This window comes from Triturus cristatus, chromosome 4_2, assembly GCF_964204655.1.
Source record: "Triturus cristatus chromosome 4_2, aTriCri1.1, whole genome shotgun sequence".
Lineage (NCBI taxonomy): Eukaryota > Metazoa > Chordata > Amphibia > Caudata > Salamandridae > Triturus > Triturus cristatus.
In genome coordinates, this window is record NC_140586.1 from 786,685,521 (window position 1) to 786,709,262 (window position 23,742).

The 23,742-nt window shown below is 41.9% G+C and overlaps 1 protein-coding gene across 1 annotated transcript in view; it reads left to right on the forward strand.

The window, feature by feature from the left end:
- KNCN (kinocilin) overlaps positions 1 to 23,742 on the forward strand; it is a 415,466-nt gene that overhangs the window by 57,111 nt on the left and 334,613 nt on the right. The window contains exon 2 of the mRNA XM_085600168.1: positions 17,712 to 17,780. Coding sequence (XP_085456294.1) covers positions 17,712 to 17,780 — 69 coding nt within the window. The remainder of the gene's footprint in view (positions 1 to 17,711; positions 17,781 to 23,742) is intronic.

The following is a 23,742-nucleotide window of genomic DNA, read 5'->3' on the forward strand; positions in this document are numbered from 1 at the left end:
TCTTTTCTTTTTTTTACATCAGACCGTGCTTTAATCATTGCCAATTTTTTATAAAAAAAGCAATCCTCAAATAAATACCTTCACTGGCTAGGTATACCCTGAGAATTACTCTTTTTTATAGCAAAAGTATAGTTTCTTAAGGTGTTCTCATCCCTAAAGAACCATCTTTTTCAATAATCGGTCTACACCATCTTTATTATCTTGAAACGTTATTTGCAAAGATGCAACATATATTATTGTTTCAAAACGCTCATTACAAAGCTTGTGGAATGAGTTTTCTTTGACACTATTTTGCAACTGTCTGCAATTAGCAATAGAGGCGACTGAACAAATAAAAAAAAAGTGTACACTCAAACTGTGACTCATGTTCTACTTCTAACAATTGGTTTGAATTTCGGACTGCACTTACCCGCACGTAAAACTTTTGATTCACTCTCGCGCTTGCGAGGGATAGACTCTCACTTCTATTCCGGTTCTCTTCCGGTTGCCGCTGTAGCGCCGCCATTTTGGTTGACGGTCTAGTGGCTCAACCAACACAGCCAACCCTCTATTTAGGAGGGGCCATGCAAGCGCGCAGCGCGCGCGCGTGGCGGGCGCGCCGATGGCGCGCCGGAGGCGCGCCAGAGGCAAGCCCGTCTGCGCCCGTCCACGCTCCGGACGCACCCAGCACCGGCCTTGCTGTTAGAACTGATGTAAGATTAGTGAAATACACGAGGGAACAGCTACTAGACATAAGGAATAAGGTCAATGGGGGGGAAAAAGCTATTGCGACGCCAAAGCCCAGCCTGGTCCTTGAGTGTGGCCTGATTAATTGTCGATCTTTGACAAAACATCATCAGGACATTTTTAATCTGGTGGAAGACCTGCATTTAGATGTGCTATTCCTCACGGAGACATGGTGTAGTGTTGACTCTTCGGTGGACTTAGGGCTTGCCTGCCCAGAGGGATATAAGATCTTCCATAAGCCCAGAGCAACTGGACGGGGTGGAGGGGTCGGGGTGATGTTCAAGGACACCTGGGACTTCGCCCCATTTAAGGTTGACAAAGTGGCGGGCATTGAGCTATTAGGATTCTCCCTACAAGAACAGAGAGGGAGGCTCCTTACAGGGATGGTCAGTTATAGACCCCCAAGCTCTAATACTCAAGTTCAGGCGCTCTTGGATGTCGTTGCGGCTCAGTCACTGACCCACTCAAGAATGCTGCTCTTGGGGGACTTTAATATGTGGGAGAATGGTGCTCATGATAGCCATTTAAGAGACTTGACGGAAACTTGTGAGAGTCTTAACCTGCATCAGTTGGTCCAGCAACCTACCCATCAAGGGGGGCATATTTTGGATCTTCTGTTTGCTGACTCTAAAGAAACTGAGGTGGTTAATATCCTACCTCAGACCTGGACAGATCATTCGTTGATCCAGTTCCGGATTTGTATACCAGATGGTAAAATAAGCAGACTGCCTCCTGCTACATATCGTATGGGGAGTGATTGGGCAAAACTCATGAGGAGCAGGGTTGAGCCACTTTTTCTAAATTTGCCTCCTTTTGATCCTCATGAGTCAGTGGACCTAAACTATCGTCTGTATCAGAACTACATTGTGGAGGTATTAGATCAGCTTATACCTCTGAAACGCCTGAAGGCCAGAACAAAGCATTCCGCGCCGTGGTTTACTGAGGAGCTGAGTATTATACGTAGATCTTCTCGGCAGGCAGAGAGGAATGGGCGAAGGCATTATGCTGAGCATGATAAAGTGGCTTTTAAAAAAGTACAAGCTCAGTATAAAGAATTGTTGGCTAAGGCCAAAGTGGACTTTTTCCTCAATTCTATTCTATCAGCACCAAATAGCGCCAGAGCTCTTTTTAAGATCATTAGGGACCTCTCTAACCCCACTAGTGTGGGAAATAAGGTGGTAGCATCACAGATGTTATGCAATAAAATCGCCTCCCATTTTGAGGAGAAAATTGCTAATAATGTAGGGGGGCTTACCATGTCCGACCCCTCTCCGATAAATGTTATTGGACAATCGCCCCTGGTAGAACAAGGGGGAGTAACCTCACTGGAGCACTTTACACCACTCACTAATGAGCTGTTTAATAAATGTGCGCAGAATGTGAGGTCAGGGTCTCCATTAGACCCCATACCTAACAGGATCTGGAAAGATCATGCTTCGGCTTTGTTCCCACAACTTTGGCAGATATGCTGTCAATCCCTGAATGAAGGGAGGGTGCCTGAAACATGGAAGCTGGCTGTGGTTACTCCACAATTAAAAAAAACATCTCTGAATCCAGGAGACCCTTCTAGCTTTAGGCCCATTTCCCTGCTACCTTTTCCTATTAAAATCCTTGAAAAGGTAGTGAGTAGCTCTCTTTCTGGGTATCTGGAGGAGTTCCATCTCTTGGATAAGAGCCAGTTTGGCTTTAGGCCAAGTCATGGAACGGAGACAGCCCTGGTCACGGTGCTGGACAACCTCCGGATGCGGGCTGACAGAGGCCTCTCATCGGTAATGGTCCTCTTAGACATGTCAGCCGCATTTGATACGGTAAACCACCGAATCTTGCTGAACAGACTGGAGCATTTGGGAGTTAAGGGATGTGCCTTGAGATGGATACGATCTTATCTCACAGGGAGACAACAACTGGTTTCCCTGCCCCCTTTTACCTCCAGCAAGACCTTGGTGGAACATGGGGTCCCCCAGGGATCAGCCATCAGCCCCATTCTTTTAATATCTATCTGCAGCCACTAATTCCTATCATCAAGGCGCATGGGGTTGATATTGTCAATTACGCGGACGACACCCAACTGGTGTTCTCACTAGAGGGAAAGGATGCCATAAATATGGATGAATTCCAGAAATGTATGAGTCAGACCTCGGACTGGCTCAGGGCTAACTCCCTGCAATTTAACAGAGGTAAGACTGAGGTGATCTACTGTTCCCCAGCGAGAGTAAGGCTTTGCCCTTATGAAAGCTCTACGGCAGATTCTACCCTTCCTGCCGATGGAAAAAAGACCTTTGGTAGTTCGCAGTATTATCCTGAGTAGGCTGGACTACTGCAACTCTCTGTATTTAGGAGCACCTCTTTACATCTTTCAGAGATTGCAGAGGGTCCAGTCTATGGCAGCCAAATTGGCGCTGACTAGGAAACGTGACTCTTCAACCACGCTGGCGCTTCAAGAGCTTCATTGGCTTCCTATGAGGGAAAGGGTCAAATTTAAATCCCTGTGCATTGTCTATAAAGCGGCACATGGCCTTGGCCCTTTTTCCTTACAGGAGAAGATCTCCTGGTACAAACACTCAAAGGACTCTCCGTTCCTCGAACGCTTTTTTGTTAAACACTGGCAGGATTAAGAAGGCCAGAATGGGAAGTAGGGCTTTTAGCACTGTGGCCCCACGTTACTGGAATGAACTCCCGTTGAATATCAGACAGGCTAACTCTCTGATGGAGTTTAGGCGAAATCTGAAAACCTGGCTCCTCCCTAGGGAGGGGTCTATGGCCTCTTAACTTCCCTAGTGCTGGTTTGGCTTCCGCTCATTTATCTCTCCCCTTCTATCTGTCGCTGCTGATGCACTTTTTGTTGGTTTAAAGGTTCTATTCCATCACAGTCTATGCGCCAAGATACCCGGTGGGTGATAGTTGCGCGATATAAAAACTAAAACTAAATACAAATACAAATACAAATACAAATACTGAAGTTATCATATTGCATTTCAAACACGGTTGTGCACACAGGGGTGTAACACAGGCCCTTTTAGCCCCAGCACCGCAGGGGGTCCCAAGCCTTCTAGGGCTCCAACCCTTCTGGAGCCATCAAACACTACAGACAGACACATTCAGCCCGAAGCAAATGAATATCTGTGACATATGCGAGACTCGGGGGCCCTCTTCCCATCCTGCAGGTAGGGGCCCCGCCCCCATCATTTTGCTTTACAACTCTGAGTGCATGCCTAGTTCTCTGTCCCACCGCCTGTAATTTAGGAAGAATTGGAATGGGTACGTACATGCATTTTTGCACTGAACAACTTAGGTAGGTCGGTAGACTGCTGGAATGATTCACATAACAAGCCAATTTTTGTCAATAATATTTTTTAAAAATCATATACATTAAATTACACTCGGGCTGAGTCACAAAATCATTTATGTGTACGTAAAAGAGTAGTACACAAGTACTTTTTTACTTACTCGTTCAAGCCTTTGTAAATAGGGACGTCATGCCGATTAGAACTAAATATTATATAAAGCATCTCTCAACATATGTATGTATATGGTATTTCTAAACTACAAACCTATCCAAAAGGCATCTGCGTCAGAATACAATTCGGTGCCCATTCACAAAGACCTTCTGGGGTACGTAAAGCAGTACTCCTATAGTAGTTTTCTTTACCTCCTCTTAGAAACCTTTGTGAATTGATCTAAAATGGGAATATTCAGGGAGTAATCTTACAAAGTAAATAGAAGCAGAATGAGCTGTGCCCTCTTTGCACTTTTACTAATAGGGAGTTAAAAGTCTCAGGGCTCATGGACGAAGACCTGTGTCTATGGAAAAGTGCACTTCTGTATTTCTACTTTAATTACTCATACATGCTTTTGTGAATCGGCCCCTTCCTGGTGTTTTTACAAGGGCTGGTGCATGGCAAGCCATTCCAGAAGAGGCTGGAATCTATAGCTATAGAAGCTTGCATGTTTGAAACCGTGGCCCTGTCATGTCAGAAGCTTTTAATAACAAAAGAGGTGTTGCTTTGCCCTTCATTTGATTTTGTATTTGACAGGGATTTGGATAAATGAAATGCTTTATTGAATACAGAAAATGTGGAGATAAATTAGGAAGTGACTTCATTTAGGTCTTTTTTTAATTAATAAATGGCTAAGAAAAAATAACTGCCATTTATGGATATGAAAAGATGAGAATTACATTTAAGATGTGTGTACAGCTTGAATAAATTGGGTGAAAATGATTTAATACAATCATTTAAAATAAAATATTTCCTGGCCTTGAGAGTTTCTGCTCAAAGTATCTAGCTGGCACCGGAGTCTGCTCTGGTAAAGCTTGCGTCCTGAACTCATCCTTTTCAGGGCCATCAGTTTCAGGGCGTTGGAAGGCGCGCCCTATTTAAATCAGGTTTTCTGAAGCTCTTTTGTGGTCTCGCTATAGACTGCTCCAACTGTCCAGCGCAAAACTGACATTTTCTACTAGTTAGTCTGTGCTGCTGTGTGTTCATTACTGGTGCAAAAGTGCTGGACATCGGTGCAATATTGCTCAGAAACTGGGAAATATACGTGATCTGGCTTTTAATGTCTGGAATATAGGGGCTGATTAGGATGTCGGGCGGACTTGGTCCGCCTGCCACCGTAGCAGTGATTGGGACCGACCGCCAGGCATGCGACGATCCCACCACTGCGATCAGGATGCGCCCGCCATACTGGCGAGCGCATCCTGGGCCTCTAACATTGCGGGAGGTGCCACCGTCCGCAATGTTAAAGGTGTTTGCACTGCATTTCCCTGCACCACGTGACAGGCACCACGTAGTGCCTGCCGCTTGGTGCATGGAAATCCAGGGGGGTACCCCCCAGTGAAGCGACATCCTCCCCCACATGGGGGGCCCGCAACGGGCCCCCAAACCCAATCCCCGACAGCCTTTCCATAGTGGCTTTGCCACCATGGAAAGGCCTTTCCAATACCCACATCCTAATATGGCGGACGGTGTCTGCTAGGCACCGCCACCACATTAGTGGTCCTGCTCCGCCCGTCAGGTAATCGGTGCAGTTGCCACCGGCAGAAAAGCGCCGGACGGACTTTGCATCCGCCGCGATACCCACTGCCATCCTAATATGGCAGTGGGGAAATCTAAATGTGATGGTGGAAAGATTGCCACCGCCGGCCCGGCCTGGCGGTGGCGATCAGTCAGCCATCGTAATGAGCCCCATAGTTTCAAATACAGAAGTCCTGTGAGATATGCATTGAATGACTGATTTAAAACACAAAAAGTTAAAAAAAACTATTCAATGGATGTTATTTGACAATGTTTGTTGACAAGTAGCAAACATTTCCTTAGCCTCTTTCAAGGCACTGTCATCCAGCTGGGATTGAGGTATTATAGCAACAGCTGGATACTGAAGGTAACCTGGGAAATTAACAAAGATCCTATATTGTTTCTGATCGATGCCTTGTTAACACTGTCTCCCTTCCATGCTCGGGTGGTCGGGTTGTGGTGTTGTGTGTCGATTTAGATACCGTATATAGGTTTCCCGATTAATGTCCTTATATAGGCACAATTCGCATTGCCCATATTCAGGCATAGAAATCCTACCCTTATTTAGGCACTATCCATGCTAGCCAAATACAGGCATGGCCACCTACATCCGTTCATCTACGTCACAACGAGTTCTTGGAAAATCTGACTCTTAAGCCTTTAGGCCTTCCCTTGCTTGGATATTGATTTCTCCAAGAACTCATTTATTATGCATGAACATCTATTCCTTAGGGGTTCATTCATGGCGTTCTTCTGCCCGACTTTTACGTCAATACTGGCATTCCTAAACACCTATAAATATACCTTCACTTAAAATGGCAAACCACGGTTCGGCTGCCTACTTGCACGACGCGACTCGCCACAGCAAGTTCGGAAGGAAGTCAAGTCCCCGCCTGACGCACTGACCAGAGGCTGTCATCCTCCTCACAGAGAATCCAGCATCAGTGTTTCTGACTCCCCTTGCGGGGTGTTAGAGATCGAGACTCAGAAAGAGATTCCAACCTCACTCATTCTAAAGTGTGGAGCGGACTAGAATCTAGAGGGACTTTTGGCAAATCTTGGCAACTATAGCTAAACTAGATTATAGACAAACAGCACCTACTTCTTACCTCGTGCTACACTTAGGTTAGGTACACTGGGGTAGAACTAGCTAGAAGCATCAGATGAGTATTAACATTTTAGCCTGTGTTATTTATGTATGTATTTTTATGAATATCTGTAATAGCTACAAAACATGCTATTGCAGTATTGTTTTATCTTACTGTTAACGCTGTACGTATTATACTTCGCATTCTGTCTTACAATTGTAGCAGTTCATATCTCTTGCACAAGAAATAAGACTGTTCAATAAACCCTTTTTATTGAAACGCCCGTCTATCTATTTCTGTGTAACTCTGTAGAAACGAAGCATGCATGAGTGAAACTGTTATCTATTGTTTCCACGATTCTGAGATTGTTCAGATTCTAAGGGAAACAAAGTTGTCATGTTTATGCGGTTGTCAGAAACTAATCCCTTCTTGTTTATTCAAGAAGTTTCTAGTGACCTCTGAGTTAGCTGGCACACACAAGTAATTAAGTTTAATGTACTCGATAGAGACATACTGACCTCAGTCCTATGTCAAAACTTTAGTGTATATTATTCCAATGTGCAGAGCCTATCAGGGATATAGGAACTACACTACATGGCGCTAAACGGTTTGGTAAGGCACTAATTTAACGCTAGATACAGAAGTAACTCAGTTGTGCTTTTCTCAGAGACCCCTACCCATAATACTCCATAAGACATCTGGAGTGGGTAGGGATAATATGTATTAGCTGTTTGGTTTGTTCAACGTTGATGGATGTAGTGTTCCAAAATATTTTGCACCTTATCTTTGTTCCCTTGAAACTTGCTCTGCAATTTTTATTAAACAATGTCCCTAAATGGGGATAATAACACCGGAACTGGTGGAGCTGTACCCGACGCTGTTGCAGCAGCTTTTGATTATACATATTTTAATGAAACTGATGAAAATGCGAAAATCATCGCTCCAAATTTAAGGAGAGCCATCACTCTAAAACGTATAAAACATGACTTAAACACCAAGAGGTGGTAGAGCAGTTTTTGTGATAGAGGCACATGAATCTCACCAGACAGAGGTATTCTATTCATGGATAGTATTCCCAGAATCAAATCCAGTAACTAAAACGTTTCACTTCTACAAAGAAGATGAACCACCTGAGGAATATATTCCTTTCGAGGATATTGAAATTCCACTCACATACCAGGAGCATGATCTCTGGTTTAAAGGCGCCCTAAAACATTACAATCACATTACCAGGCTCGGTCCACTAGGTAGACCAGGAGCAACATGGCCGATTTTAGCCGGCTACACACCTCATCCGTACATTGAAGAAATGTCAAATGAAGAATTACTTGCTCAACTCAAGGAGTTAATCAAAATATATAGACAATCGGTTCAATATGTCATGCGGACTTTCACAGTCTAACCGACAATAGCCATTCCAAGACAAACCTCTCACCAGGGGAATGCGCTAAAAATCACACCACAGACTTTATATGCAGTCATAGGTAAAATGCCCACAAAACGTGAACAAATTCCGTTCTGGATAGCTCAAAAAATTACTCAAATTGAAGCGGTATTTCCTAATACCAGCCCTTATGAGAAACATAGAATTCTAACAATCTGTTTACCAATGGGGATAACACCACATCTGGAAGACTGCACCACTTGGGGCACAGTCTTTGCTGCTATCTACACTAAAACACATGGTGTTCCGTCTATGGCGGTAATACCTGATGTCCAGAAACAAATTCAAACTGAATACGGGGCAGAGCCTGCTCTGAATTTAGATATGAAGTTACTGAAAATTTTTGACCAGGTCTCAACAATATTATCTAATATTAAAGGAGAAGCAGCATCAGTGGCAATCCACCAGAAATTTAGGGAATTTGATGTAACAGAACAACCACAAGAACTAGCCAGAACAATTGAAAAATCCTATGAAGAATTATGCTGTGACAGTTTGGGAGGGAAACCAGTTAAACCACAACAGTCCTGAAAAGGCCTTTACTAAAAACAATCCTACCTCTTCTAAAAAGAAGTGGGAAAATAACAAACAACATTCAAAAGAGAAAGATTCTCAATCCCGAGGTAGGTGTCCTCAAAAGGAGCCCTCTGAAAGGAGGTATAACCTCAGGAATAGGGATAATTTGAGAAAACCTGACAGGTATTAAGATACTGATACACGTTCCTCTCGTACCTTTCAGATATCATCACAGACATCCGAAAGAAGAGGACGGTCAGATCAAAAAGATGAACGCGTGAAGTCCAAAGACGATCAACACGTTCAGAAAAACAAACCAAAACCTAAATTCTCCAAGAAGAAGGTAGCAGGTTTGAAGATCAGACATGCCGAGGATTCTGAGAAGACAACTCAAGAACGGAGAATGGGCTCAGACAATGTTGGACAGCGCAGCAGAAGTATCAATAGCTTGCCAGAACCTGAAGGGACTTCTGGAGACAGTGGACCTGAATGAAGACATTCAAGTTGAGACTGCAGACACCAGGGTTAGTTCTCCACAAAGGTTATATGAAATAACACTCCAGATGGAGGGAGACATACCAAGAAACGTGAAAGCACTCTTTTGGGAGTGACTTTCAAAGGGTTATGATATACTTCTAGCAGAACGGGACTGGCCACCAGAATTTGTCAGAGAGTGCCCACATGGCGAAGACATCAGAATGCCAGCCTTCTCTAACCATGTTCCAGTACATTTAAAATATACTTATGCCAGGAAATGGACAGTGGCCCAAGCCCCAGCATTATACAAAAATCATGTAGGATGGGATGAGGACTAACCTCACCATAAGATCCAGTTAAAAAATCAACCAACTGCACAACGGCAGTATCCAATTAAGCAAGAAGCTAAAAAACGGGTCAGAGAGATCTTAGATCAACTTGAATACCAAGGGGTGATTGAAACATGCACCTCATCAATGAACAATCCTTTGTGTCCTGTTTCCAAACCAGACAGTACATATCATCTAGTTTTGTATTACAGACACTTAAACTCTTGTTGTAAAACATTTGCAGTGCAAAATGCACATAGTACAACATTAATGAATAACTGTGCGTAAAAAATATAAAACCACATTAGATATTTCTAACTGTTTCTTTTGTCAAAACATAGCACCTGAAAGTAGGTATTTGACAGCTTTCTCAATAATGGGGACCCAGCGTCAATTCTGTCGTCTCCCTCAGGAATTCAAGAATAGTCCTGGGTTATTCTCAGCAAGGGTAACGGAGTTACTACAAATTTATGATGATGAGGCATTGTCATATGTCGATGATATCTATCTGACAGACGATGACCTGAACAGGCACTTAAACAGGGTGAATACCATTATACTGAGCTTCACCTCTGAAGGTTATAAATTCAATTTAAAAAAATCAAGAATTGCCCATCTCAACGTCCTTTTCCTAAGATATGAATTATCAAGTGAAGGCAAAAGTCTGGCAGCCAACTTAGTGATCCGAATCATTCCGGGTCAATGTGGATTCACCTACTTAACTTTTAACGAAGGTGAAAAAGTACCAATTGCATACAAATCACATTTGTATACGCAAGCAGAAATGAAATTTACATCGACAGAAAAAATTCTGACAGCAGTTCAAACCGCTGTAGCAAAAGAAAGAACCCTAGCACAGGGGAAACGCATTATGGTCGTGACCCCTGTACCAGCCTTCGAGGCAGTTACAAAAGCGACTAATCCAAATGCAAAAGCTTTACATCCAAGATGGATACAATGGGTTAATTCTCTTGCTGCAACTGATGTTTAATATGTTTTTGATCCTTATTTAAAAACACAAGCATTCCTGCAATACGAACACGAATTTCTTCTGCCTACTGAAATTCTCCCTCTTGACCAGTTCAAATTTATCATTTATACTGACGGATCTGCACAACCCGCTACGGAGGGGGAGAGCAAGCTTATAGTGCAGCATGCGCGATCGTTAAAGGTCGTATGCTCAATGGCAAATTTAGACCAATGGTCACAAAAACACAATCTCTAGGAGTTTATACAGCTCAGCGAGCTGAAATACAAGCATTTAAAATGGCACTTGAAAATACGGATCGTAAATTCCCCCACTCATAGTGTGCGATTCTTTTTATTGTGTTCAATCATACAATGAATAATTACAGAATTGGCTTCAAAATGGTTTCAAAGATGTGGAAGGTGGCACAATCAAGCATAAAACGCTTTGGGAACAAGTAGTTCAGTTGTGAAACGGACTACAAAATACTCACGTGATACACACGCTGAGTCATCAACGTGATGCCGTTCACGTTGAAGGGAATTCATTGGCTGATGAAGCCGTGAGAGGGGCTGTGCAAACGGCTTCCGTAGCTGCAATCACTCGTTCAAAAACTAAAATAGACAGTGAAATAATACTGGCTGTCAATGCTTAAAGCAAAGGCATTGGTGCAGCGTTACCTAAAAGGTTTCCACTCAAATACTCATATATAATTGATGCGAACAGCGTTCCGTTTGCTCGAATCCCTGGAGTGGGGGTTAGGGTAATACCAAATGTGGAACGAAGAGCTGCGTTGATTTACGAAGCACATCTGGGAGAGGGTCTGACACATCAGGGGATCGCCAAAACAATTTTAAAACTAAAAGAGATGTACTGGTGGCCAGGAATGAATACACTGATTCACACTTTTATCAATAAATGCATAGACTGCAATAGAGATTGCAGTACAGAACGCCACCATGTACCTGTCTACAACGTAGCGAGCCCAGTACAGACACCATTGTTAGACAGCATTAGACTATCTACATGCAGCCATCCCTGTGGACGAATGCAGTCCCACAAACACTAAATCAAGGTTCCTTGGATGTGGCCTCAGCGCTCGGCTGACGCTCGAACTGTTATAAAAGATTTGCGAGTCTTTATCGGCACATACGCAATTGGCTCACTACATTCCGACCAGGGTCCTGCGTTTAGCTCTCGAGCTTACAAAGACGCCATGCCCAGTTTGGGTGTAGCATTGCAGTATTCTTCTTCATTCCATCCTGAGGGAAATACTGATGTGGAAAGAAAAAACCGGGACATAAAGAAGTCTATAACAGCTAGGGTATTAAGTTCAGGTGATGGGTGGGTCAGACATCTTTATTGGGTCCAACGCTCATTAAACAATTTGCCAAGAAGTTCTCTAGGGGGTGTCACTCCATATGAAGTCCTATTTGGAACTAGAATGTTGATTCCGGACGTTGACATGAAAGGCACAGTGGTGGAAAATAAAAAGTTTGATATCAAAGATCGTTTGGCTGTTTTACACGACTTAAATGAACTAAGATCGAAACAAAGCAACGTGTTCCTGAAGCCAACCACCGCTGGGGAAAAACCAACTGTCCCAGCAAGGCCTGCCTGGATCCCAAAGCTTGGTGATCTAGTCAGAGAAAAGATCGCGGACAAGAAGGAATTTGGGCCTTCTTACCAGTACCTGTCCTAGCAATTCACGGATCGAGAACAGTACTACTGTCGCCCCTTGCTGGTAAAAAGGAGAAAAGATTTGTGTCCATCGACCTGATCAAACCACACTATGTGGCCGATACTAAGCAGTAGGCCAAGTGAACTCCGACAATGTAGCAGATGCACTCCGCTAGCTACATTCCAAGAGGTTCAAACTGAGAGACTCATCACCTTTGAAGATTCTACAGTGAGAAAAGAAGGACTAAGCAACAAAGCTATGGAACTCGTACCTCTTTGAGACCCAAATAACAGTTCGCCCTGATACACCTGTCTACAACGAAGTAACAAGTGATCAACTGGTTCCAGCGATTTCAACGAATCCTGATGCAATTTCACCCATTGACAGAACTGCCTCTGGCTATTTCATTAACTTTGATTTCTGAGAATCCCAGCGAACCCGAAACGACGCCAGCACAAAGAACTTTCAAAGAACAAGCAACAGACTTTTTTCATCTCCTGAAAAAGAGTTATCTGGTTTCACCATGGAGTGAACTATGGATTGTGTTGGAAATATTCTTCTTTCTACTTTGGTTAGCTCTGGTAATAACTCTGGGTATGCTGATAAATGGAAGATATATTCAAATGGACACAGCAAGTAAAAGACTGAACTTACTTCTCCAGCCACACAAATCATCCCATCGTGAAGCAAGAGACTTGCCAGCAGTGAACATCACAGCCATTCCTATACCAGATGGTCAAATTTGGGACAGAACTGAATATGACATTTTTGGCCCGTCGGAACATTTGAAGATTCCACACTTATTTAAAAATTCCTTAAGTGACTTTATTACCTCTATTACCTTTTCTGATGATTGGGGCTTCAAAACTGTTAATAACATGGTGTCTGATCTAGAAATGTCAGCAGTATTCACAAATCATGAATATTTAGAGGGTTCATCAGACTATGAACAAATGTATTGTTATAACCACTATGATTATCATTTCTTGCATAAAACTGCATCACCTAGAAATGTATTTATGTATAACCAATGGGAACATTGTCCTACACCTCCGGAGGGTGGCTCAAAAACTTTTGCAATTAAATTTCCATATTTTTCAGTGTTCAACTTATCAAATCCAGAATTGTTTTATTTTAAGAATATGAAGACAGGAGCGAAAAATATGTTAACAAATACGAAACAGATTCATTCTGCAGCCTTTATTGCCCAACTGTCTAGACAGGGTTTCAACTTTTGGAAAGACAACATTGAGACAAAATCTGTCTGGGGTACAAAAGATTGGCAAGTGCAGGGGGTAGAAGCTTTGTTTAGAGCCTGTATCATCCCTGAGCAAATTATGTTTTTGAATGACACTGTCCAACAAACGTCTTGCCTTGGGTTAGCTAAGATCAAAGACATGAACACACCGACCATACCTATACCTGCAAGTAATAGCACTACACGGGGGAGGTCGACGTACATAATATTTTGCATCACAACAGATCAGATCCAGAATGGAAACAATGGTTGCTCTGGCCCACAGACACTAACAACTGTCAAGATCGATTCCTGAAGAAAACACAGGGTTTCACTATAAATAGGCCAGACCCACGCTATGTTCAAAGACAGCATCCAGGGGTAGTAACAACATACAGTGTAGGGAAACTCTGCCTTGATTGACTACAGAAAACTACACTGCAGGATATAAAACAACACTTATCTTTACTTAAAGAAGGCGCAGACCTTAGGGAATTCTTGCTAGGACCAAGAAAGCCGCGTTAAAAACGTTTCATATATGTCGGTATCTACGCGGCTTATAATGAAATATGGAAGATTACCCAAGCAGAGACTGCAGAACGAATACGAGAAATTGATCGTATTAATTTAGAGAAATCTCTCTCTGTAGTCGACAATGGGTTAACGACTCTGTCGTCCAGGATATATTCATTGGACAGCATTGTGTCTTCTGCCATAGATATCATGGAACAAGACTTGGTCATGCTGCAACATGGTCAGTCTCAATTACATTCTATAATGCTATTAGGCTGGACGCTCCAAAACTTGCGTTCAGGCTATGTGCCTTGGCGTTTAATCAACACTACGTCACTGTTTTCAGAATTCAATCTCACTGATAAACAGATCAAACTGGCACAAAGGGGAGCAGACTATACAGTGCTGAGCATTGAAAAACTGGAAAAATTACCATTACGGTGGCAGAAAAACCAGCTACTGAGTGGATCATACATGGTAAAATTACTCTGCCTGTTACAACTTTCCATTTTCAATATTGCCTAAAACATATACCAGCAGGCAAATATGAAAGGTTGGGTAAAGAATAGATCAAGACATCTTGGGATTTACCTTACACACATAGATGTTGGAGTGGGGGGTGTGAAGTGTTTCTTAGCAGTACAAACTGTGAAAACGCACTAAGCAGTTCTCTCCTTTGTCAGGGTATTAATGTACACGGGGCCTGCGATGGTTCCACTACAAACTTATCCTGTCACCTGCAAGGCTCACCAGCAGCAGTGATTAATCCAATTTTTGGACTACTTTCAAATGGAAGTTACCTCATGTTGAATGATCACAGCTGCTGTGGCATGTTGCCAGGTATCCCATATCTAGTAACGGTTACATCCAGGGTCACTTGCTGTATGCAAGTCTTGTTTCCACAAATACAGACAGTCAGGGAGTCGCCTCTATGGCCTTCACTGAACATCTCTTCTATACGAATTGATACTCTAAGCAAAATGAAAGCCATTCTTTTACAACAAACTGTGCCACTGACCTTGGCCAAAGAAACCTATGATCTACAAGTCGCAAGGACTTCTGCCGAGATACATGCCCTTTTGAATACAAACTGCCCTATACATTTCTCAGAAATGTTAGAACGTATCTTAAACATTTCTGATATGAGCGGTATTGTACATGTAATTAAGACCGTGTGTTCAGGACTATTAGCACCTTTTCAAGCAGTCCTCGGAATAATTCCCAACTTTGTGCACTCTGTGTTTGGCGGACTGCCACTACTTTTTGGACTCATTGCAGGGATCCTATTTTTGCTTGCTCCTACTGCTTCTATATGGCAAGCCAAATCACTAGCGTCACTCCAAGCACCATAGAGAGAGCCCTATTGGAGATGAGGTGTCGTGAGCGCATCGTCCAAATTATAGGTTTACCTCGTCTACGAGAATTAAATACCACATGGTTTCTGTAATTCAGACCAATCTGGCAAGATTGCATCTTACCTGTTCTACGCTGCCTGCTTTGCGGTGAAGAATGCGTGCTAGACATCTGTCTAACACTCCCATCAGTCATGCCTACGGATATCGATACTCTGCTGGACCCGGTTACGGCCCATGCTGTGTGTTGTCCCCAGCGGCTACCAATCCTGATGACGGCATTCATTGAGAACTCACAGACGCAAATTGCCACTGCTGAGGTACGAGAGAAAACAACAGGCACACAGGTAACATCCGATACGGACATTGCTGATGCGACCAATGCTGACGACGATGCTTCTCATCTATGTGCGGTTAGTCTCCCAAACGAGGTACTCCAACTTTCACCTACAACGGTAGACGACTTTTTGTCTACAGGATTAGAGGATTTCATGTTTTCTCCATCCCCATACACTGACTTTAGATTCAGCACACAGTGTACCGGAAAGATTCTGAATTTGGCCTTCATTTTTCAAAACAAAGACGAAACTTGGAACTTCTTCCTATGATAAAAAAAAAAATCCAAATTTGAATTTTTCTTTTTATGGCACAGTAATCTGCTTATAGTAGAACTATTCATAGAGAACAGAATTCTTTGATCCACTTTCAGAGACAATATGTCACCTTGTCAATAACAATTGATTTATGTAACTTGACATGAAATGGTTTCGACCTTTTTTCTTCTGTATTTACGAGCCATTTCATAATGTGTATATATATGTATGTCCATTCATTTAGCATTCGATGTAAATATATGCTTAGAATGAAACATTGCTTTAATATGTACAGCCCCAATGCATTTTTATGCATGGCAACAGTTTTTATGCATTTTTACGATATGTTTTTAGACATGTTCTTAGCCATCCATATGTAGCTATATTTTAGATATGTTTAGCATGTTTCGAATTTAGTAATGTCGTTCATACGAAAGTGGAGTGGTTGTTGTGTGTCGATTTAGATACCGTATATAGGTTTCCCGATTATGTCCTTATATAGGCACAATTTGCATTTGCCATATTTAGGCATAGAAATCCTGTCCTCATTTAGGCATTATCCATGCTAACCAAATACAGGCATGGCCACCTACATCCGTTCATCTACGTCTCAACGAGTTCTTGGAAAACCAGACTCTTAAGCCTCTAGGACTTCCCCTTGCTTGGATATTGATTTCGCCAAGAACTCATTTATTATGCATGAACATCTATTCCTTAGGGGTTCATTCATGACGTTCTTCTGCCTGACTTTAACGTCAATACTGGCATTCCTAAACACCTTCAAGGTATAAATATACCTTCACTTACCATGGCAAACCACGGTTCGACTGCCTACTTGCACGACGCGGCTCACCATGGCAAGTTTGGAAGGAAGTCAAGTCCCCGCCTGACGCACTGACCAGACGCTGTCATCCTCCTCGCAGAGAATCCAGCACCAGTGTTTCTGACTCGAGACCCGGAAAGAGATTCCAACCTCACTCATTCTATGTTATGGAGCGGACTAGAACCTAGAGGGACTTTTGGCAAATATTGGCAACTATAGCTAAACTAGACTATAGACAAACAGCACCTACTTCTTACCTCGTACTTCACTTGGGTTAGGTACACTGGGGTAGAACTAGCTAGAAGCATCAGATGAGTATTAACATTTTAGCATGTGTTATTTATGTATGTATTTTTATGAATATCTGTCATAGCTACAAACCTTGCTATTGCAGTATTATTTTATCTTACTGCTAACGCTGTACGTATTATACTTCTCATTCTGTCTTACGATTGTAGCAGTTCATATCTCTTGAACGAGAAATAACTGTTCAATAAACCCTTTTTATTGAAACGCCCGTCTATCTATTTCTGTGTAACTCTGTAGAAACGAAGCATGAACAATTGACTGAGTGAAACTGTTATCTATTGTCTCCACGATTCTGAGATTGTTCCGATTCTAAGGGAAACAAAGTTGTCATGTTTATGTGGTTGTCAGAAACTACCCCCTTCTTGTTTTTTCGAGAAGTTTCTAATGACCTCTGAGTTAGCTGGCACACACAAGTAATTAAGTTTAATGTACCCAATAGAGACATACTGACCTCAGTCCTATGTCAAAACTATAGTGTATATTATTCCAATGCGCAGAGCCTATCAGGGATATAGGAACTACACTACAGTGGACAGAAGACCTCACCCGCAAATATATTTACCATGTTTTTATGTATACAAAGGGATTTTAAGTTTAGTCATGGCTGAACTCAAATGCTACTGTTCTGTCTCCCACAACAGCTTTATTCATCACCATATATCCCACACTGAAGGCTTGGTTCGACTTCTATCAAGATCACCCGTTTCTGGGTAAGAACAGTCTATTTCCATGTTTGTTTCTGGCTGTAGGAATTTCCTGGATGTGATTAGCGCCGTTATATGGTAGATTGTGCAATGTGTTGGATGTGGGTTAGTATTTATATGGGACCATAAAAAAACGTAACTCTGTACATCGACACTGACATAGGTACCAGATTAAGAAATTATAATCCTATCGAGTTTTCACTCCACAGATGATGTGATGGATAACAATGGAAATTGCAATGCACTTTTACCTAGCGCCTGGAAACTAAGGTCTTTCAGAATCTTGTACACTATGGTGCTGTGAACAGTCGTGCACCGGGCCAGTCATGTACCAGGAAGGTTGCCTACTTCATGTAAGGTATTTTTAAAGCACTTTAAATCTGGATCATCAACTGTCAACAGAAGTAATTGTAGAGGAGATTGGAGTCTCTGCAACTAAATAGTCAGAAGCATCAACTGATGTCTGCAGTCTAGGTCTTTGCAAATAAAGCACAGTCAGTCAACATGTCTGGATTTTGTAATAGCTGAATATGCTTCTTCAGTGATTGGGAACATTTTGGGATATCATTCTGGATGAGCAGGTGGGAGAATACATGAATGAGTCTAAGAGTGGGTGACTGGATGAAGCCACATATCACACCTATTAGCTAACCATATTGTGTGGTATCATGTGGATGAATATGGAGATTGCATGGCTACTGGAAAAAATTCTAGATGAGATTAGCGTTTTGTCCAAGACAAATCATAATTTGTTCAAAATGATGATGACAGGACTATTACTGTGTGTAAGGAGTAGAAATATTGTTACATCACAGTATACTCTGTCATAATAGTTTAGATGTGGGTGTGTCAGTGGGGTTGTATTGTAGGTGATAGAGAGTTTGTGATCTACTTGGGCAGGGATCGAGTAGGTTTCTTTCATGACCAGGAAGGGGTTGATGTACGCAACTTGCTTCTCTGTTTAAGGAGCTTTAAATAGCCATTCTACACCATCAGGGCTGACAGCTGCCACTTTCAGTGCAGTCACATTGGAATGGGAAGTGTCTAGCGGGCAAGAGAGAGCCAGAGAAAAGCATTGTCCAATAGCCATGTTCATATTCTGTACAGACACCCTCCTGGTATCTACTTTAACAAATTCTTGTTTCGGTAGGTATGTGGGCTCATTACCTGCTCCAGTTATCAAAAATGCTGCCACTGTAAATTCAAAAGATCAGGAAGACAGGTGCTTTGTGAAAGAATGGAGCGTGCAGGCACCTCATCTGTGACTAACAACACATTTTAAACATATGCCCCGTGGCCCAATAAAACACAAACCCTTATACCTGGAAACTTATCCTTTAGTTTTCTGCACCACAATAGGATTCTGCCCAGTGAATAGTTCACTTGTTAAAAGAAAAATAGGTTTGAGGTGTTACGTTCTTCCATTCCTATGCTTACAAATGGAAAGGAATGCCAATGTTACCCATAAAAGACCTTGGGAACGTTCATATGTGCCTCTCCAATCAGAGACATTTTAAGGCATGGACTATGGGGGAAACAGCCCAGGGCACCCAACTTTCATTGGCCCTCTGAGGAGGTGAACTTTTCCATAATTTGACCTCTGTATATTCTATTATTCTATGTAAACCTCCATCTCTCTGTGCCTACCTTTACGTCTGGCTTTGTATCTCTTCACCTAGAGTCATCTTCAGGATGTTTAGGAACCTGGGCAATACATATTTCAATTTCTTTTGTGTGATCCTGTTTCTGAAAGTTCAAAAGATAATGCAGTACTGTTTAGCGTCATGAAGGCTTGAATTAGCGGGTGATGGGTAATCAAGTTCAAAGTTGTTTTAAACAGTGCACTCCAAATATGTCTTGCCCAGGAACCCCAAAATCCTTAGGATGACACAGCACCACATGAAAAGTTTTTTATTGTCTCATGTGGAACACTGATTTGACATTTTAGGTCGGGATTTCATATTTATTTTTGGTTTCTGTGGCTGTTGCGCCTCCCTACATCCTGCGGTCTGCTGACATTCTTGCTCTGTTATTTACCCTGCCAGCGAGTGGGACAGAAATCTGGAAGGGAGATACTATTGTTTGGTTAGGACTGCTGCTCTCCTTTACCCCAGGGAAAATATTGCAGTTTACCGGGATACGGTTGTGATAGAAATAAAACACTCTATCTCTTTTGCTGGACTTGGTAAAAGACAAACATATTTAAGTAATTAGTGAACATTATTATCAATGTCTAGATAGAAGCAGTATCATCTTCTTAAGAAGGTGCAGCTGTACCCCTGCAATTAAACTTTCTCTAGATGGAATTAGGGACATTGCCTTGTCAGCTCATTTACTGAAGTTCAGCCATTAGCCTTCACATGTTCAGTTTTAACCTATAAACACTGGTAACCTGGAAAAATCTATTCTAGTGTAAACATATAAACACTGCTAAACAGATTTTCCAGAGCTCCACATTGCTATGCATTCTTTCTCCAAAGTGGGGCTACAGGCACATCGGAAAAGGGGTTCTTTGGAAACAACCTAAAATGGCATTTATATAAAAGGAAGTAATAGAGAAAATATGTCAATGATTATTTTCAATTTACTGGCTTAGCAAAATGTGGCTTTGTAGTAAAACACATAAATAAGGAATAGTTTTCTAAGATCTTTCTGCTTACATTTTGATTTTATAAATAGTTCTAAAAAGTGTGGGCCTCATTTATTTGATGTTCCATTGCGCAGGAGCCTGCTCCATATTTATGAGGTAGCACTAAGCCACTTTTTTTGGCATAATGCTGCCTCGTAAATATTGTTCCCATTAAAGGGGCATGCAATGGGTGTTTTTGGGGGCGTTTTCAGCAACATCCATTGGTTTTCGACACTGGCCCAGATTTACTAGAAATTGAAAATCTAAGGCGGCACCAAAATCTTACACCTCCCCAGGGAAGGCATAAGGGAGGCACACTATGGAAAAATGTCTTTATTTCTTCTCGTTTTACCTTTTTCTATGTGTGCTGCAGAATGCAGCACACATAGAAAGAGGAAAAAGACTCCTGTGATTGTTTTTGGTCAGGAAGGTTTTCCTTCCTGCACAAAAATAATCATATCCGCAACGCAGGCACCCTTTCACCATGGTTGAAAGGAGCCTGCGTTCGCGCATGGCAGTCCATTGTGCGCCGGTGCAGGGAAAAACAAAAGACACACAATTGATGGACAGAATGCAGAACAAATCAAAACATTCACCCCCAGTCAAGAGATCTGGGTTAAATTCATCATTCTTTTCCTCACCATACCACCCCAGTTTAGACCTGGCCATATGCAAATCAGTCTTGACCCTGTGCCTCATGGGAACAGTCCAGCCCGAGCTGCCAAGCCAGGTCCTCCCTGGACCATAAACACGCATCATAGGACCGGTTTCGGGGTTTCACCCCTCTTCAGCCAGGATAGCTTGATTCCAGTGGCACAGTGAGCCCAGGACCCACGTCTGGGCATACCTGGCGCACTTAGGGGGAGAAAGGGGAAGGGGGAAAAGACAAGGATGCACAGTATCTGATAGAGTCCTGCCCTTTTCTTATGCTGTAGGGCAGTGCAGCAGGAGGTCCTGCGGTGCTGCCCCAGGGCAAAACCTCATAAATGAGGCCCTGTGTATTTTTCACAGGCACCTTGCTCGAGACAAAACAGAACTAATAAAAAAAATCTTGCATATGCTGACATCATATTACTGCGGTGTCATCACAAAGGAGATTCAGCACAGTCTGTTCTCAGCAATGACGTGGCCTGGTAAAACTGTTTACATCTGCAAACGTCATCTCACTGTGGTGTCACTGCGTTTCTGACTCAGCGCAGTGTGATGATCAGTGGTACACTGAGAACTGGGCCATATCCCTAATCAATGCTGTTCAAATCAAATGCATCAGACTAGGCTGTGCGCAGTTGTTAATGTTCCTTATGCATCATATTCAACAGTTTAAAACTGGAATTGTCTTCAAAGGTATAAAAGGTGTTAATTCCTTAAATACGCAATACTTATGTACCTATGTGGATTTTGATAATCTCCATGATAACACTTGGTCTGAGGTGGAATGTATTCTTCATGTTTCAGCAAATTTAAGTTTATGTGCACGGGTGTACTACTTGATTTTCTACTTACATTCTACTCTGTTTCCAATAACTTTGATTTCAGTAAACATTTATTCTTTCGGATATGGCCAATCCACAAGTTTTTAATCAATTTGCTTTATGTCACCAAAACCCCAAGAAACCTTTATCATGGGAAATGGCACAGATCTTTGAGAATTAGTTAATCGCCATAGATGGCAAACAGTTTGACGCTGACTGAAAGGAAGCTTTACTATTCTGTCGTTTGGGAGAAGCAGAGCAGCACTTTTTTTGATAATCTGCCTGAATGTAAATCACCACAAGGACTGCTTGGAAACTGGGATGAATATAGAGAAGCAGTGGCACCCTTAGCTAAACATTGTACAGAGGAAGCAAGCATAATACTTGAGAGGCATGATTTATTTTAAAGAAAATAGTACAGCTGCGAGACACTTGAGGAATATGTACCTGTGCTCTGCAATTTAGCCCTCACTTGTGAAAATGAGATCCATATAGACATATACTGAAGAGATCAGGTTTGAGTTCAATTATTTCTCAAACAAAATACAAGAAAGATTGCTTGGTTGATGAATTTCATTGTAAGATGAAATGTAGATGTTGCTGAAGGGTTAGAATGGTCTACTCTATCAACAAAGGCATTTGCAGGAGAAGCTAGTTCCATTAGAACATCAGTGTGTGATATCACCTATTAAGGCAAAAATAGTAAAAACGGTGCTAACAGAGGTGAATATTGTAGTTTTATGTGTGGCTCAAAAAAGCACATTTAAGCAATAGTCTTCACTGTCCCTCCATAGGTAAAAAATGCAAACATTGTAAGAAACTGGGGCATTTTTAAAGTTAGGTAGGAGTACCATTTCTAAAAACAAAGGACAGACGAATGTTAAAGAAGGTATTGAATCTCATGATTAGTAATTTGATTTTGACAGTAGATGTCAAAGGTAATGGTCAAACTGCTGGGAAAACAAAAGCCCCTTTTTGTTTAGCGCATGTCAATAAAGTTTCTCTAAATATTATGGCGCATTGTGGATAACATAACATAACATTTGAATCTGTAAAGCTCATGTTCACCCCAGGGTATCTTGGAGCTGAATAAAAGCTGTTTATCACAAACCGATCACCTATTACAATCTTATAGGGCATCACTTTCACTCAATTCTGAAAGTTAGTACTACTGTGTGCCAAAGATGTGAAACCCTTAGTATTTGGTGAACTGTGCATGTGAATATTAGGCTATCCTGTTGACACTCTGGACTTTATTGGTTGGTTGATTATTAGGAAAATGTATGTCAGGGAATACTCCTTAAATCTGGGCTATCTTCACCAGTTACACTGGTGATAGCCCTCTATTCACACTTGATTCTGAAGCTTTTGGTGTTGCACAAATATTTCACATGTATGTATATGTTTCTGAATCAAGGGTAGGATGTGGCAAAGGGACTGAACATTTAATCAAATTTAAGAAAATAAGATAATCACAATAACTACAACTTTTATGACATCTTTTTGAGCCTATCAATCCTAAAGACTTCCCTTTATGTTAGCTTATGTAGCCAGTGCTTTTTAGAAGCTGATGGCCATTTTGTTCATGGTTTTACAAGGTGTTTAGGCATTCCAGCATGGCACCATACAAAAACATATGTTGTCGTTGATTACGTTTCGAATGTATTTAACAGAGAGATTACTGTGAGCAGGAAGACATGTATGTTTCTTACTGCCATAAACTTCAGTGGCACCAAATCCAAATCTGATTTAGTTAATGCCATTAGAAATGTTCCCAGAAGAACAAAAAGAAGCATTACAACCGATAAAAGAGAGACAATTTGTGACCCATCTTTGAAATCTTTTAATATTGAAGCCAAGTGTATGG